Source organism: Camelus bactrianus, chromosome 3 (assembly GCF_048773025.1).
Source record: "Camelus bactrianus isolate YW-2024 breed Bactrian camel chromosome 3, ASM4877302v1, whole genome shotgun sequence".
Lineage (NCBI taxonomy): Eukaryota > Metazoa > Chordata > Mammalia > Artiodactyla > Camelidae > Camelus > Camelus bactrianus.
In genome coordinates this window covers 66384211-66403252 of record NC_133541.1, presented here as the reverse complement: position 1 = coordinate 66403252, position 19042 = coordinate 66384211, and the positions used below count along the sequence as shown (strand labels likewise).

The window sequence follows — 19042 nt, the reverse complement described above, 5'->3', positions numbered from 1 at the left end:
ATTCTGTTAATAGGCTGCGGGTTTCTTTTTCAAAGAAAAAAGTTACAAATAAAGTTGAAGCCCCCTTGTGCTCTTCTCTAGTTCCATAGTTTTCTCTACAAAAGTTTGAAGATAGTTTTCATTAAAAAAAAAAAACTTGTAATATATATGTATGTATCTATTAATAATCTAAGGGAGTCTTCTTCCCTTTATTAAAATATTTATCAAAATTTGAGTTTATTGATGTTTAAGTTCTTTAACCTTCATAAAACTAATTTTAGAAGCAAAGATTGCCTGTATTTTTAGCTCCCACCTACACCTCCCCCCAAGATTAAAAAGATTTTATGAAAAGATTTCCAATAACTCATTAAAAATAGAAACAGCTTCTGATTACAGTGATAGATGCCAGAAATAAGAATCTCAAAGATTCTGTTCCAGTTGATGGTAGCTTCTCTTCATTTTTAAATAAACAGAACAAGTATTTGTGTGTTTGTGCATTCTATGTTAGTATCATATATGACAATTTTTACTTTTCTTCCTATTAAATACAGAAAAGATGATGTATAGTTTTGTCTGTGAAATTTTAGTGTATCTATATGCCTTCCAAAAATGTGTGTGCAGTTAAAAACAGTTTATACAAAGGCTAGGTTTGATTCTGACTGGGTATTTTATGACTTGTTAACCTTGTCAAAGATGCTAGAACTGTACTCATAGGGTAATATTTAATTAGTGTATTAAGCTTAAAAAATTAGAGTTCTTTATAAAAGTCAACTTGAAATTATTTTGATAACTTGAGAGTTTAATTCAAGTTTGTTAAAAAAAAAGACACTGTAATTTGGCAGAACTGGTCATTTTCACATGTAATTTAAAAGAAACAAAGTGTGAAGTTAAATCCCTATTTGAAATAAGTGATATGCCTTCTATTTTAATGTCAGTCTTTTCTACAGCTTTAACATGTTAAATGAGTAGGTTGTTTAAAGAACCTTGGTATGATGATATCTCCGTAGTTTGATAAATGAAAGTGATTTTTGATATTAAAAGTAAGTTATGTTTTGCTTCTTAGTTCCATTGGTGAATATGATAAAGCTATCCAGGCTTTTAAGTCCACGCCCCTTGAGGAATTAGAAGACATCGTAGGTTTTGCATTGGCTTTATTTATGAAGGGTCTGTACAAAGAGAGTAGCAAAGGTAAGTATGTTGCTTAAAGCTAAAGGGTACATCCTACCAGATTCCAGAGAAGAGTTTAATCATGATAAGCTTATATACAGAAAAATGTGATATTAAGATGGGGGTAGGTGCTGCAGTGTTTATTAAAAATCTGACTAGGAGTCAGGAAAAATACTAGGTATTTTTTAGCTTGTTCCCTCATTTAGTATATTATTATGATGAATAGTCACCATAATAATGTCATCATTTAGCAGTGTTGTGAACTGAGTATTATCTTTATTATTTAGATGAAGAAACTGAGGCCCAGGCTCTCTGATGGTGTACATGTAATGTAGCATTTGAAAGCTGGTCTTTACTGTTCCACAGTGTTTCAGTATACATTTCTGATAAATGAAGACCTCAACCATTGTTAGTAATAATATACTTTGGTTTCTCCAGAAATGTTTATTGAGTACATTTCCATATAAATGGGCCAAACCTATGTGTGTGCAGCTCATTGTAAGTATCTACTGCTTAATGAAGTTCCTGCTCTGTTCATGGGGATTTGGTTGATATCTCAATGGCTGTAGGCCTCCAATTCTTTTAATGTTAGTGACTCAGAATTCTCTATAGATTCAGAAGATGCAGTTTGGGAAATGGCACATAATAATCCTAATGATATCCCCAGAATCACTGTGAAACAGCTAAACCAAGTTATGTTATTTATGAGTTTTTATTCTATTCACTTGAGAACAAAGGAATAATATATAATTTTAGTTAGACTATTTTGAAAGCTAGGATTAGGAAAGGAAAAACCCCAGTTTGTCAATCAGGGTTGCTTTTACATTGTTTTGCTTTTGTTTCTGACTCTGTGTAACAGCCTATGAGAGAGCCTTGTCTGTTGTTGAATCAGAACAAGACAAAGCCCATATCTTGACAGCTCTGGCAATAACGGAATATAAACAAGGAAAAGTGGATGTAGCCAAGACGTTGCTATTTAAATGGTATGTATAGTTAACATCAACACTTAAGATGACCAGATCCTTAAATATTGGGTGAAAATTTAGAGTAACGTAAAATGACATTCTTAATGTTTTAGGAATGTTTTGGTGAATAAAAGGGATTGGACCTACCTGGTTTTGAATAGTCACAGTTAGAGCTAGAGATTATGATTTAATCTTAGTCCTGGATCCATCCAATTCTTCAAAGTCATTTTGTACTCTGGGTGTATTATTTATTTTTTAAAAAGAGTAATTGATCACCTAATCTGGTAGGATCTTGAAATTTTTATTAAGGCAGCCGTAACTGGCTTGTTTTGGTCCTGTGGGTTCCCAGAGAGATTTTTTTTTCCTCTTCCCTTTTCAGGTTTACCTGATAAAGTTCAGTTAAAATTGAGTCTTTAAAAAAAAACCCAATATAACATAACTATTTATATGATTTCTGTTACTAAAACAACATCGTCTGATATCTATGGTTATTTATGTGGTATTTTTTTGACTTCTTGAAATTTTTTCTCTTTTGTGAAAGCTTAATTCCTTCAAAAGTAGTAGATGATTAATAAATGCTATTGAGACAGTGGTTATCAATGAGTGCTTTATTGGCATTTTAAGTGTTATGAATCCTCATAGTACAAAATTGCCTCCCTATTGCAGCGAGATTGCATCCTTGTCCCGCATCTGTTAAATGCTAATAGCACTCTTCAATCATTGTGAAAACTAAAAGTGTCTCCATATATCTCCAGTTATGCTCCCCCACCCAACGGTGGGGGCAGGGAAATGATTAGCTGGTACTAGTTGAGAACGACTTCTGTAGGATAAGCTCTGTATTTGTGTATTCATTGTGATACTTTTGTCCCATCCTGACTAAAGTAATTTTCTTGTATAATAAATAAACAGTTATTTCTCCTCCTTTTAGCTATTTTGAGAAAACCAATCAAAATTTTTAAAAAATCTTATCACTTTACATGGATGCACTCATGTAATGTGAATATATGGCTATGTAACATTCAGAGAACCCAAAGCTGCAAATGGCTTGGGGAGAAGAATCAAAGATGCCCTTGTATTACTGCAGGTATCAAGAACAAAAGCAACCCCAATTTAGACACAATTAGATTAGTCTTGGGTTACTATTTAAAACAGTAACATTAGTGGAAGTAGAGAAAAGTGATAGAATATAGTCTTATTCTTTTCCCCTTTTATTATGAGGGAAAACCTTTATCTTCTTTTTTTGTGGTGTTGGATCCAGGGCTAGATATTTTATCTACTTCATGTTTCTTTGTTTTTGATTCTCTGCATGTCATCTTTTAAACTTAACACTCCAACTGCTCCCTTTCCTGCTCCTTGGCATTCTTTTCTTTGACTTCCTTTCTGTGAAAAATACAGTTACCAATTCTGAATTGGTCGTGCTTGGCATTCGTATGATAGAAACTAAGCAATGTCCTAGGTGCTTATTTAAGGGGAATATGAGTCAGTTCAACATATAAGGGGAAAAAAATTGCTTACCAACTTCATACAGTTTATGATATTAAATAATTACATATAAAATCCCTAGCACATGGTACAGGACAACATGAAGGTACTGCACATTCAGCACATGTTAACTTAGTGGGATGTAGTCATTTGATTATAATTTAGATTTTGTGTATTAATAAATACGAGAGTAGGTACGTTTTTCTCCTTTCTGGGTCAAGGCACAAATTAGAATTTCTTCCTTTGTTGTTAGTACTGGAATTTATATTTTAGTATTTGCTTTTTTTTTAAGTTACAACTTACAGTATGCTTGATTTGTATTGATGGAAATGACTGTGACTGATATTCTTCCCTGTTTGAATGCCTATATCTATTAGCCCTTATCGTAAAGAGAGTTACTGTGGATGCTTTAAGTACTGTGTACTCTAGAGCTGCCCATGAAAATTCATGTTATACATGTTTGTTAAAATCAAATTCTAAGCAGTTTGCTTACCCCTCTCAAAAAATAATAGAAAGACATAGTGGTAGGTATGTGATATTTTATAATGTAATAAATATTTCTGTTATATTTTAATAAACTTTATTTCAAAGATTTTCAAAATTCCTTTGTTTTGTTACAGTACAACACTTGTAATTATTATCTGAAGTATTACTAAGTTTGTAGGGAGCTAAGGTTTTCTTCATTTAAATTAATAAGGATTCCTAAACATTATTGACTTTTACTTCTGTAAGGCTAAATCAAATTGCACAGTTGAAGAAGGGGAAAAAAAGCTGATTTTACATACAAAATTTAAGTTCTCCTTCTGTTACAAATATACCACTTGGTAGATATAGGTAGTATTTATACTTACTATATATAGCATCACAGAGCAGTAAGAAAAAGCTTTTTGAGAATGATAAAAAATCAGATCTTAGATTAAGGGTTTTCCATTGTATAATTTATACCTTCTAGGATTTTTTCGAAACTAGAGATTTTAGTAAAACTATTCTAATTATTTATCTAGAACTGAGATCCAAAGAGACTGTGATGTATATATGTTTCTAAACTTAGATAAAATGACCAGAAAAGGAATTTCGCTGTTAATACTCTGTGAAAGGCCATTGGTACTTTTAACTGCTTCAGAAATTTAGGGAAATTACTGTTCCTAGAAACCAAGGAATTTGCTTTTATATGTATCTTAAAAGCTGGGCTATCATTTGGTGAATTTATAAGTAAATTGTTTTTCCTACTAAATGTTAAGTATGTTTTAATAGTTTCACACTATTGTACTCATGGCTAATAGGCAATTAAAAATACATTTACAGCTCTATCTTAAAGGAACCAACCACAGAAAGCCTTCAAACCCTGTGTGCTCTAGGATTGGCAGTGCAGGATGCTACACTGTCCAAAGCTGCACTTAATGAGTTACTGAAGCACGTCAAACAGAAAGACAATGATTATCAGAGGTGCCTTCTTACTTCAGCGGTTTATGCACTGCAAGGCCGCAGTGTGGCAGTGCAGAGACAGGCATCTAAAGCTGTTCACAGGTAAATTCTGTACTTGTGCACTCAGGGTCTGATTATGCTTAATGAGTTTGTCTTTGAGATTTGGACCTTATTAAGACTATACAATGAGGTAGGTGTATATATTTGGAAACCACATTTTGGTTTCATGAATTTGTACATAGGACCAGGTAACCGTACACAGTTATTTCACCTATAATGATTTAAATTAAAAATTCGGTTAATGAAGACAAGAGAACAGAAATTTTTCCCTTATTCAGATTAAGGCCCAAACCTTGTTTTAGTATGAAAGCCCTTACAAATTCTCAAGTGTGTGATATTGTCAGCTTGTTATCTGATACTTTCCAAGTTTGATGGTTTTAGGAATTTTTTGGTCACTCAAACATCCATTAATATATGCAAAATTTAGAAAGCTGTCATCATTAGCAGTAGTGGTTATTTATTTGTTTTATTTTCAGCAGTAAAGTGTTATGTCTGCAGTTTATTTTCCTTCCACCATTCTCATCTCTGTGTGTTTTCTTTGAATATAACATATTAAATTTCCTTAACCTTTCTTGATTAGATATCATGGCTTTGTAATCATCACATTGCTGATTTTTCCTTCTTATTTTAATAAAGACTATAGGTGTATATATGAGATAAAAGTATGTTTTCTAAAAATTCAGACAGTTTCAACCACACATGGACTAATTGTGTCCATACAGTTACATTATATTACATGTGAACTTGTTTTACATTATGAATTAAGATTATCTAAAAGATTTTAAAGTTAGGTACTAAATAAAATGTTGATTTTTTTTTATTTTTTTGTTATTAAAGTAACATCTCTAAGCCCTCTATTTTTTTTTTATCATCTTTATAGTAACCCAGCTGACCCTGCTCTTTGGTCTCTGTTGTCCCGAGTGGTTGCCCAGCATGCTCAACGAAATGCAAAAGTGAGTATCTTTCTGTCCTGAATTCTGACAGAAAGATAAAATAACTTGTGATGTGGTAAATAATATAATTTTAAAGTATTAGCATTAGCATTCTGGAAAATAATTAACTAATATAGCAAGGGAATTCTATTCTTTAATGAAGTTTTCTATCCGTAGTACACTGAGTTTCTTCCATGTGCTATCGTACTGCTCTGGGTGTTACAGAAAATGGAGAGAAGGAGGTGGACTTTTTTGAACATGTTAATGGCTATGTGATAATATTATGCTTGTAATGTTGCCATTTAGTAAGCATTAGCTATTGTGTCTCTGAATCCCAAAAGATAATTTTACTTAAAAGCTTCTTGAAGGTAAGAAAATAAGCACTGGAACACTGCAAATTATCTGAAAATGTGAATCTAAACATGAAGTCACTGATGTTCTTTAGAATAAAAGGGATTTTCACTGTATTTTAGTTCATAACAGCCGGATATTTTCAGGAGTCTATAAAGTATTTTGTTAACCTCTTTCTGTGTGTAATATGTCCATTCATAGTTTACATAAGTAGTTGGTAAACATTATGGTCATAGCTAATATGTTTTGAACACTTATTACGTCTAATAATTCCAGTGCCTTAAGTCTGTGTGCATCTTTTTTTGTTTATTATTTCTGCTGGTTTTCATACTAGCTTTGTTTCTTGGTTTGCCTGACTGGGTGAGCTTGTAGATTTTTTTTGTGGAAATAATTTGAGGCCTAGAATTGAGGTATAATTCTACAGAAAGAAATTGTACTTTTTTCTACCAGGTGTTTGTGAGCTTCACCAATCTGGAACCACCTTAAAAAAGATTTATAGCTTGAGGTTTCTGGACCAAGCAGGTTGCTATGTGCCTGGGTTTCAAGGTCATTTGAATCCTGGTTTACTTTTGATTCACTTTTAATCTGAGTGTATAGCACCTTGATGGGAGGGTCAAGTATCTTAGCTTATTTTGATATGAATTTCCTATATACTCCTTCCTTGTGTGAGCCCTGCCTGGGCTCTGATTTCTGTCCCACTAGCCCGCAAGTCCTTCAGACTGAAAATTAAAATTTGTTAGGATCTGCAAATGCAGAACTGCCTTCCTTCACTTACCTCTGTGAATTCCAGTTTTCCTTTTTAGTTTTGGCTTGGTAAGTCCTTAATATCTTGTCAGCTTTCTAGTGCTTTTAAGAATACATGCTTTTTATATTTTATCCCAGTGCTTAAACTTAAATGTGCAAATGAAATCACCTGATAATTTTGTTAAAATGCAGATTCTAATTCAGGTCAGGGGTGGGGCCTGATATTCTGCATTGCTAACAACCTCCTGGAGAATGTCAGTTGTGCTGGTGCACAGGTCACACTTTGAGTAGCATAGTTTTTTCCTACATTTTTAGTTCTTTTCAGTGAATGAGTTTGTTCACAGAACCTAAAAGACCATGATTATTAGACACTGGAATGAAGTACTTATTATGGGCCAGCTATTATGCTAGGTATTTTTATATATTTTGTCGTTTAATATGAAATAGCTGCAATTAATGTCCACAGAGGAGGACGCTTGAGACATAGAGATTAAATAACTTGAGCAAAATCACAGTTAGTAGATGTGGTGATGGTTTTTCTCAGATCTAACTCTTGAATCCTCCTGCTCTGCTGTGTTGTCTTTCTTCTTTTTAATCCATCTTCTATTTGCTTTATATTGAAATTTAAAAATTTTTTATTTTTAACATTCTTTATATGCTAAATACGATTTTGAAAACATTTCTGATACACTTATGAGATAAAGAATATAGGATACTTCTAATTTAAAATGAAATAATTCTTATAATTCACTTTTCTAGGTAAAATGTCTAGTGGAATTTTTAAAAATTAAGGATTTCAAATCAACTTTGTGAAAACCACAATGCTGTATATATTTTCCTTATTTTTAATATTGAGTTGATTATTAAAGCAGTGACAAGCTTCATGATGCTCTGAACTTTAGTTATTCATTTTACTAGGGACTATGGACATTTTAAAAATACTGTTTTTCATGGAGTGAAGCCATATTTATCTTACAATAAGTTTTGTGGTTTCTGTTTTTTTTTTTTTTCTCATTCAGTCTTTGTTTCACACTCTTGTATCTTGTTAGAAAATTATATATTTGTTTGTTACCACTGTAAAATCATGTAACTTTTGGATCTTTAATGAATATTTTAAAAGAACAGAGTTGAAATGATCATAGTAGAAAAAGGTTTTTCTTTTATAAAAATATTAAACTTTTTTTTAAAGCAGTAATAAGTTGGTACTTAAGAAGTTAGGGGTTATGAATGTGATAAAAGCAAACTTTTCAAATGATTTAATGTAAAGATTTATCAGTCTGTTTTCACTTTTTGTGAAAGTTTATGCATTTATCTAAGTAATCATTTGTTTACTATTATAGGGAGGTGCAGTAGCAGGAAATGTGGCTCATATCCTGGACTCAAATCATGGAAAGGTTAGTTTGCCCCTGTTCAAACGAAGTGTTCTACTTGTTAAATAGTATTATTGATGAAAGAGTAATTTTTCTTCCTAGGCTTAGGGTCACATCATATCCAATATAGTCCTACTTTTAGTCACTTTGAAAGTCAGGAAACTATAGAGAGAATTGGTTAACATCCTTCCCTTCTCTTATGTAGAAGGCGTTACTGTACACTGCAGTCAATCAGTTGGCTACGGGAAGCAATTCAGCAGAAGATGAAAAAAATACTGCACTAAAGACTATTCAAAAGGCAGCTCTCCTTTCTCCAGGTGAATATAATATAATCTATTTCATTATTTAGGACTCTGTCAATCTTGCATTTGTGACTTATAGAGGCAAAGTTTGTATTTTTATGAAATAAAGGGATTTTAAAATATTTTAAGATTTTGCATATTATTTGATTATCTCCATTCAGATTATTTTTATTTTATATCTAGTATCTAATATCAGATAGTAATTCTCATAATTAAGAGATAATAAGCTATTGAAGTAGGCTCAAAGGGTTATCTGTTTAGAAATACTTTATTACCCATTATTGAAAATCTGAATTATACATTTTCAAGAAGTAGTTTTATTTGTTTTCTATCAGTCTTGTTTATGAGATTTATCTATAGCTACTAAGTTATTTAATAAACATAATTTAGTTATTTTTATGTGTGATAAGCTCCTTGAAGAGTGGAGCGATGTCTTCTGTGGTAACTGCTAGAACTGCCGAGGTGCTGGCCTCACTGGACTAGCCTGTCTTTAGTTGTAACCAGATGAGTTGCTTGTTTGCCATTGGTCACAAAAGGTACCAAGGAACTGCGTTTGGACTGCATCAGCGTGCTTCCATTACCACACTGGAGGAGTACTTTAGAGGACTGGAATATTTAGCAAAGTAGGATTATGGGATGTATTTTTACATAATTTTGTTTTTAATGTGATATATAGCAATAAACAATATATTCCGCCAGAGCACTTCAGACTTTAGTTAAATCAGAATATTATTGCTTTTGGCCACCGACTGGGGAAACACATTGTACAAAGAACAGGTAAATGCTATCTTTACAATAGATGGTAAAGATCTGAACTACACTTCAGAGATTATTCTATAAAACAAGTAAACAGACCATTGTCTTGCTGTTTATTCTCTCTTTCATTTTTGAAATAGAACAAAAAGAAACCCTAAACATTTGGTTTTGTCTGTGCTATATATTGGGTGAATTTCTGATTTTAAAAGTTGTCCTTAAGCAAGTATTAGGTATAGAATCACTCTTCGAATTTTTACTGTGGATCTAGCATGACAGAAGATCTGTTAACTTTTGATTGTGTAAGTGGCATATACTTTAGAGAGGTGAGATTGCCCAGATGAGATCTTCTTTAATCATCTTCTCTGATTTTCCCATATTTGGAAAAATTCATACACAAAGAAACAGAGTCATCATATAAGAAACTTAAAGCAGGAACTGATCAATGAAGATGAGTGCTTGTTTGAGACTTGTTTTTGGAATCCAGTGAAAGTGAATGTAATTGTAGTTATGTGTAATAGCTGTACACCTAGCCTTTGTAGACCTTTAGTTAAACAAAGTACAGTTGTTTCAGAAGTTTAAATATAATTCCAGTAATTTAAAACTGATGGAAAGAAATCCAGTTTCTGTTAGATTAGTGCTTCTGTTTTATTAAAAGGTATTTTTAGGAAACTATATTAAAAATTTGGGGTTTCTACTTTATGCATGTGTATATGTGTGTGTGTGTGTGTGTATATATATATATAAAAATATAAATAATATTTACATTATCACTTTGTTTCATAGAGAATTTGAGTTACCTAATCATCTATAGGAGAGTTAACGAAAATAGCAATTCTTTTGAATTATAGCAAGAAATTGCTGCAGCTAATGTCAGTCCCCTCTCCCAAAATCTAAGCTATAGAATACCCTAAGATCCTTAAATGAATTGTTCACTTAATCTTAGAAATAGGTCAATATTCAGAAGTTGAGTCTACTTCAGTTGGAATTATAGGATTTTAGACCTGAGGGCGCCTGAGCCATCATTTAATTCAGATGCCTTATTTTATAGAAATATGAGTCCCAAAGGAAAAGCTACTGCACAGTTAATTAGTGGCATTGTTAGACCTAAAACCCTAATCTAAGACTCAGTCATATGCCTTTCATTATATAGTAATCAGATCTCATCATAAATTCTAGGAAATGGTCCTTTTTCTGGATTTGATTATATCTTACGTTATTTAAACTAAGGTAGTCATCATCTGGGCAGAAATTATTTTGTAATATGAAGGTATATATTTAATTTTTTATAAAATTTTTCATCTGCATAAGATTTCTAATGATTTTTGTACAATTAGCAGTAATACTGACCATCTATAAATGAAACAGATATATATTTTAAACATCTGATAGGAGATATATATTGGATGGGACAGTTAGGTAAGGAAAAAAAATAAAACTAGAGCAAAAACCTATGTTTAAGTGACTGTATTGTTAATCAGCACCCCTTGTGGGATTTAAAAATTACCATTTTTTAAGGATAGCAGCACTAAAATATTAACCATGTAAATATTAACCTGCAAAATATGATTTATGAAATAAAAGATCAAACAAATAAGAAAAAGCACCTAAGTTCCAAATCCCAATCCCCTTTTTCTTTTCACAACTAACTTTCATGAAAGGAGGAGTCTATACTCATAATCTCTGTTATTACCTCCTCAACCCACTGATACCAGGCTTTCCCTTTTCTCCTGAAGCTACTATCAAGATGTGAAGGAAGGAGGAAAAGAGCAAATGAATGAAGAGATATATACTCATTTAATTGCTTCACTTGCAATGATAAAGTGACTTTCATGCTTGACTCTTAGAACATAAGTAAAATGGAGTTGTCTTGAGCTTTTCCTTTGACTCAAACTTTTCTTAAGAACTGAGAAATTGTGTTACCTTGCTTTTCCTATGACTGAGCCTTTTAATACAGGGACTGAATGATGAACGCAGATGTCTCTTTGAGAGTAGCCCTTAGTGTTCAGTGAAAGTGAATATAATTGACCTTCTCACAGTAGCACACTAGTCAAGGCAAGTGAGGTAACCAGTGATGGAAGAAGAGCTTAATAGGATATTTCTCATTTTCTGATGTGTTTGGAAAAAAATGACAAATCTTGAAGGGTGAATATAGTAATGTGGCTTCTGGAAAAAGTATGAATTAGTTTTTCTTTAAGAAAATGAAATTTTTCTGGAGGGACTCTTTAATTAAGTTAATTAATTAATTTGATATTTATAAAGTCTTACTTTCATTTTTGGTAGTTTTATAGCAAGGTATTGATATTAACAAGCCTTCAAACTGTATTTCCTGTGTTTAGGTGATCCTGCTGTTTGGGCCGGGCTAATGGCAGCCTGTTATGCTGATAATAAACTGGCTCTAGTGAACAACACTCAGCCAAAGAGGATGGACTTATACTTAGCACTGTTATCTGCTATTTCTGCCTCAAGTAAGTTTAAAAGAGCATTTAATACATGGTAAATTCAGGGTAGAGTACTCAGAAGGATATTGCCAAAAGGTAGCAGGCACAATTAGCCATATGCTAAAAGCTGTTACATGCTCCTGTAACAAAGCTTAAGAACAAGCCTTGAAAAGATCAAATCATTTTGAAGGAGCTTACCTGCATACCAAATAAAGTTCAAGAACATTATAGGAATACAGAAATATCCAGCATTCAACAAGGTGACATTCACGATGTCCAGTATCCAGCTAAAACTTAATATACATACAAACGAGCAGAAAAATAACACCCACAATGAAGAGAAGAATCAACCAATAGAAACAGAACCATAAATGACACATGATAGAAATCTCTTTAAAAAGTAATTGACTTGGGGGAAGGTATAGCACAGTGGTAGGGTTTGTGCTTAGCATGCACAAGTTCCTGGGTTCGATCCCTAGTACCATTACATAAATAAATAGATAAAAATAAACTTAATATCACCCCCTCCTAAGAAAATGTAATTGACTATTTAAAGCACATATGACAGTAATAGCATAAAGACCGAGAGGGGAAAATGGAAGTATTTTGTTGTAAAGTTTTTATACTATAAGTGAAGTGGTTTAATATTATAGTCATTCCTTGTTATCTGTGGGGGATGGGTTCCATGACCCCCTCAGATGCCAAAATCTGCAGATGTGCAAGTCCCTTAAATAAAATGATATACTACAGTTGGCTCTCAGTATCCACGGGTTTCACATACATATATACAGAGGGCTGATTATACTTAAAAGTAGACTGTGACAGGTTAAAGATGAATACTCTAAACTTTAAAGCAGACACTAAAAAAAAGTTATCACTTAATAAGTCACCAAAATAGAAAAAATGGGATATAAAAAATAATCCCAAAAAGGAGGAAAAGGGAACAAAGAATAGATAAAGAGAAAACAAAACAGTAGAGTTAATTAAACCCAACCATATCAATAATCAAGTTAAATATATAGAATACAGAAATCAAGTTAAATAAACAGATACAGAAATTTATAACCAAATTTTAGCAATTCAAATCTAATAACATGTCAAAAAAGATAATATATCATAATCAAGTGGGGATTATCCTAGGAATGCAAGGTTGCTTTAATATTTGAAAATGAATGTAACTTACCATATTAACTGCTATGAAAGATACCAATGAGTTTATACTTTATAATTCCATTTATATGAAATTTTAGATAATGTAAACTAATCTATTGTGACTGAAAACAATTAGTAGTTTCCTGGGGACAGAGGGAAAGAGGAGAGGTGGGATGGGGGACAGAAGTGATTATAAAGAGATTGGAGGAAACTTTTCATGATAATGAGTATGTTCATTATCTTGATAGTAGTGATGGTTTACGGATGTATACATATGTCAGAAATCATCAGATTTACAGTTTGAATATGTGTGTATGTGCATTTTATCATATATCAATTATATTGCAATAAATCTTTAATTTTTTTCAATGAATTTGTTTTCAGTTTTACTGAAGATCGCAGTGATACTTTATGTTAGTCACAAGTGTATAAAGTTTTAAGTTATTCAGCCACAAATATCCATACTATGAAACTTTTCAGAAACCTGTCTCATGTCAGGATAGTCTATGGTATTCCAGTGATATGTGTAAGTTTTAAGAACTATATACGTATGATAAGTTTAATTATAATACTCCTTAGTAACTAATTACTCCTCTCAGAACACATTATAAATTGCAGAAGAAAGTAACATTGACATTTCTTGTTTACAGTTAAAGATAAAGAATTCCTTGAAAATTACAACCAATCTCTTGAAAAGTGGTCTCTCTCCCAAGCTGTCACTGGCCTAATAGACACAGGAAGGATATCTGAAGCTGAAGCCCTCTGCACAAAGGTCTTGTTATGAAATTGAGATTCACGGATTCTTACCCTACTTGGAAAATAACTTCAAAAATAGAGTACACCTTATTTAAAAAGCTTTTGGTGGTGGTGGTAGTGGTGATGATGATGGTGTACCCAGTATTTACTGAGTGCTTACGTATAAGCCAGTCGATACAGTCAACAGTTTGTATTTGAACTTCACAATCCTATGACATAGGTGTTTATCCCCATTTTTCCAAATAAGAAAACTAAGGCTTAAAGAGGGTAGATGATTTGCACAAGAGTTCACAGGTAGAAATTGATAGCTTAGAGAACTTTGAGCTCTCATTTGTCTGACTTTTAAGACTTAAGGTTTTAACTTTTTTGGTTTTTTTGTACCATGTAGAAGCAGTATTTTCTTTTGATTTCTGGTTACTTTCTTCAGAATGTAATGGTTTCCAGCATCCTTGCATTTTTCAAAAATTCTGAACCACGTAGAATGATTATGTTGATTGTTAACTGGGTGAATGGAATTATTGAGTAGTTACTTTTTACCTACCTGGATTGTAGGCTCTGTGAGTAAATTCTTATACCTTGCCTAACACATAGTATTTACTATATTTATTGAATAAACAAATCAGTCTCATAAATCTACTCAAAAATAATTTAATGGATAAAGAGAGTTTTAAATACCACTTTTCCTGAAATCATCTTTTTTCATAAATGCTTACCAGGGAGATTGTATTGTCTTTATAGAATTTTTTTTTTCTGGAAAAATCAATATAAATTTTACAGAGAAAGAAGAATGGATCTTTGAAGATCTCTTTGGTCCATGAATTCTCTGAAAAGCAGAGTAATACATTTTCTCTTTTATTTATTTAAGAAATTCCATCTAAGTTCAGGATAGGTTAGTATAATACAGTGAGTGTTTAGTAAGCTTAAATTGACAATTGCTTCATGCTCTCTCTAACAGAATAAGAGATAATTTTATGAATCTTTCCTCATTACTTTAATGTTCCAGTCTCTTACTTAAAAGAAAGCAATCACAAACATTTCAGAAATAAGTACATTTAGGACTATGACCTAATAATAGAAAGTAGCGAAGTGTGTTATTGAGAGACAAGCAATAACTAAAGAATTGTTTAAAACAATAGTGGAAGGACTTCTTTAACTTCTTCTTGTATGTGTATTTGTGTGTATATATACACATATACACACACACACATATATACGTGTACAACATACATACATAATATATTTATACACATATAATACATTTATGTATGTGTATATTTATGTTTTAAGGTATAAATAAATGGCTTAGGGAAATGTATAAATGGATCAATTCTCTTACTCCCAGTATGTAAGAAGTCTGCGCCTGGAGGAAGGACATACAATGAGTATCTTTGTTAAAAAGGTTGAGAAAGGAAAAGATTTATAGCTCTTTCCTTCTTACATATTATAGTTTCTTCCAATAAGGAATAATATTAGCCTTCACTGTTAATTTTGTATTTTCTTAGTTCAGCTGTTTACATTTGGAATCTAATTTTTTAGGATGTCACTAAGAATAAACCAAGTCAAAGGGACGTCCTAAATCTAAGATTAATGACTCATACACTACAGTAATAGCATTATTCATTTTAGAGTTTATTTAAATGTAGAGTTTGATATTCCCAAGATGTTCTATTTGTTTTACATTGGCTGTTGTTTATTTTTTTAATAAGGAAAAGTTAAATTCAGGTGTTTTTGTTTTTAGTATGGAGAATAGCTTAATTGCCTTTTACATTTAACATTTAAGAACCTATTTGATGTATTTCTGTTTGGTATTTAATTTTTAGAATTTAAAAAGTAACCCTGATCAGCCAGCTGTTATATTACTTTTGAGACAAGTTCAATGTAAACCACTCCTGGAGTCACAAAAACCTCTCCCAGATGCTGTCCTTGAAGAGCTGCAGAAAACAGTCATGTCCAACTCAACCTCTGTTCCAGCTTGGCAGGTAAATTCCCTCTTTTTTAATGTAAGTCCTTAATTAAAATGCTTCTTGATATCAAATGAGGTCAGGGTATGCTCCATTTTCTTTGTCTTGCCCTTAAACTCACCATATATTTCTCATTTTCAAGATTTAAAGGGTATTGTGATTAGAGAAACTAAAGAAGTTGAATACTCATTTAGGATCTACTGCTACACTGCTTCAAAGCTTTTAAAATTGTTGATTATAAATTTCCTCCATTTAAAACAGTGTTGAAAATACTGTCTTTTACAGGAGGTTTAATGTAAGAGAGCTTAGTGTTAACATTTTATAATAAGGTTCCCATAATGGTGTTTAACTCTACCTTTAGGGGCAGTGTGTGTAGTTTTTTTTTAAGCCACTTTATAGGTAACGTATATCCAAGATTTTAATGGGTTTTTAATGCCTTTAGAAATATTTTCAGGATTGATTCCTGAATCAATAGACTGTCTGCCCTTTCAGCTGACTCTGGTTATCCACAATGACAAATACATAATGATCACTGTGTACTTTATTCTTACTGATACTAAAATACAAAAAGTATGTCATTATTTTATTCAATTTGTCATAGTTCTTTCTGTGTTCCAGAGACAGTATGAAAGGGGCTTTTTGATATAGATTTTACAGAAGCTTATTTTACAACAGTTTGTTCTTCATTTAGCTCTTTCGTTATTTCAACATTTTGATTGCTGCTTAAAAAGGTTATGTAATGGTATAAAATAGTTGGATTATGCAAGCTAAGCCTCCTTTTTACTTTAATTCTTGAAGAAAGATGCTGCTTTTTTCCCTCAGAATAAATTTGCCATATGAGGGTTAAGATACTTTAATTCTGAGGTCAACTGGATATTGATGATCTCATATTCTTTATCAAGGGGAAAAACATCTTGTCAAACTAAAAGGGAAAATTTAAAGGATAAATTATACAGTGAATAAAGTCTTAAGAGATAGGGTGTATGTTTTCTTTTATACTATGATATAATTCACAATGAATATAGTGTAAAAATCTTAAAAGTACCACTCATTACATATGTATGTACCTTTTTAACCACTACCTTTATATCAGAGTATTTCCCACAGCCTAGCTGTCTCCTCTGTGCCACTGCCTTTGTAATCTCTCCCACCTCAAAAAAATAAAAATAAAAAGGGAACCACTATTCTGACTTCTATCACTTCTATCTAATTTTGCCTGTTTTTGAACTTGATATAAATGGAGTATCCTGTTGTATCTGATTAGTTTCATTCAACATCACCTCTGTGAAATTCATTTAGTTGTTTCATATAGCCATAGTTTTTTTCATTTATTTTTATGACTATACTGTAAAATATCTCTTTTACTGTTGATGGACATTTGGATTCCGCTTGACCCTTGAACATCACAGGTTTGAACTGCACAGGTCCACCTATACATGGATATTTTTCGATAGTAAATACTGTAGTACTGTACGGTCTATGATTGGTTGAATCCTTGGAACTATAGATACAGTAACTATGTTGTTCAAGGGTTCACTGTGTTTCCAGGTTTTGGCTATTATGATTAATGCTGCTGAGTCCATCCTGGAATATGTCTTTTGGTGGGTGATAGAGTATGTGTATATTTACTTTTATTGGTCCTGTCAAATGGTTTTTTAAAATGATTGTCCAACTTAAGTTCCCACCAGCAAATTATGAGCAGCTGAATTGCTGATATTCCTAGATGGTGATTATTGTTTTCCCTTTTCAGTGAATGTGTGGGTAGTAGTATCTTGTGGTGGTTTTAACTTGAATTTACCTGATGACAAACGCTGTTGAGCCTCTATTCATATACTTATTGAACCTTTGGATATCCTCTTTTTAGAGTATTTTTTCCTTAGTGCAGTTTTTCATGGGTTGTTTTCTTACTGAATTGTTGGAATTTGTTGTATTTTCTGGGTACAAGCACAGTTTTGGATGTCTCTGTTGCAGGCATTTTCTCACATCTGTGCCTGGCTTAACACTTTCTTAATATTACTTTTTGATAAGTAGTTCTTAATGAAATCTAGTTTATCATTTTTAAATGGTTAATGCTTTATTGAGGCATTCTGTTTAAGAACCCTGCTTAACTTCAAGTTCATGAAGATACTGTTCTGTTTTTCTTTAGAAACAATTGTTTTACCTTTCACATGTAAATCTGTAGTTCATCCTGGATTAATTTTTGTGAATGTTACAGGGTCAGGGTTCATTTCTTTTTCATGTGAACATGTAATTGTCCTAGCACCATCCTTTGAAAAGAACATTATGTCTCCACTGGATTGTAGTGATGCTTTTGTCATAAATCAGGTGATTGTGTATGTGTGGGTCATTTAGGGCTCCCTATTCTTTTACTTCTTTTTCACTGATCTGTTTGTTTATTCTTGCTAACAGCTTTATAATTAGTTTTGATGTGTGGAGTTAATATTAAGAGCTCCAGCTTTTTTGTTTTCCTTCAAGTTTGTCTCAGTCATTTTAGGTCTTACATTTACATATAAATTGTCAATTACCCTCCCCTCCCCAACAAAGCAAAAGCCCTACTGGGATCTTGATTGGAATTGCATGAATCTATAGTTTAATTTGGAGAGAATTGACAAAGTATTACTATTGAGTTTCTCTATCCAGAAATGTTTTATAGTCCTCATTATTTAAGTTTTAAATTTCTCTAAGCAGTGTTTTACAGTTTTCAATATAGAGGTCTTTTACATTTTTGTGTTACATTTATTTCTAAGTTGATTTTTTTTGCTCTATTGCAAGTAGTATTTTTTCTGTATGTTAGTGTCAAACATGTAGAAATACAGTTGGTTTTTATATATTAACCTTCCAGGAACCTTGCTAAATAAATTCACTTATTCTTTTGAAATGGTTTTGGGTTTTCTATATACACAATTATGTGCTTTGGAATAATGAAGTTTCACTTTTTCTTTCCAATATTTTTATGCTAATTTTTTCTTGCCATATTGCACTGTATAAAGCCTCGAATACAATGTTAAGCAGAAGTACTGATAAGGGAGCATTCTTCTTTTATTCTCTACCTCAGGTAGAAAGCATTTACAATTTCATGATTAAGTATAATATTTGCTTTAGGTTTTTGTAGATTTGTCTATCAGATTCTAAAATGGCTTTCCAGTTTATATTCCAGATTAAGGAAGTTCTTTTCTATTCTGAGTTTATCGAGAAAGATTTG

The 19042-nt window shown here is 32.1% G+C and overlaps 1 protein-coding gene across 5 annotated transcripts in view; it reads left to right on the top strand.

Annotated features, from left to right (window-relative positions):
• Nucleotides 1–19042, top strand: part of SKIC3 (SKI3 subunit of superkiller complex) — a 134157-nt gene that overhangs the window by 100653 nt on the left and 14462 nt on the right. For all 5 annotated transcript variants that reach the window (XM_010949553.3, XM_010949554.3, XM_074360374.1 and 2 more), the window contains 9 exons: nt 1043–1167; nt 2006–2129; nt 4899–5120; nt 5959–6031; nt 8446–8499; nt 8681–8792; nt 11870–11998; nt 13774–13895; nt 15700–15858. In XM_010949553.3, coding sequence (XP_010947855.2) covers nt 1043–1167; nt 2006–2129; nt 4899–5120; nt 5959–6031; nt 8446–8499; nt 8681–8792; nt 11870–11998; nt 13774–13895; nt 15700–15858 — 1120 coding nt within the window. The remainder of the gene's footprint in view (nt 1–1042; nt 1168–2005; nt 2130–4898; nt 5121–5958; nt 6032–8445; nt 8500–8680; nt 8793–11869; nt 11999–13773; nt 13896–15699; nt 15859–19042) is intronic.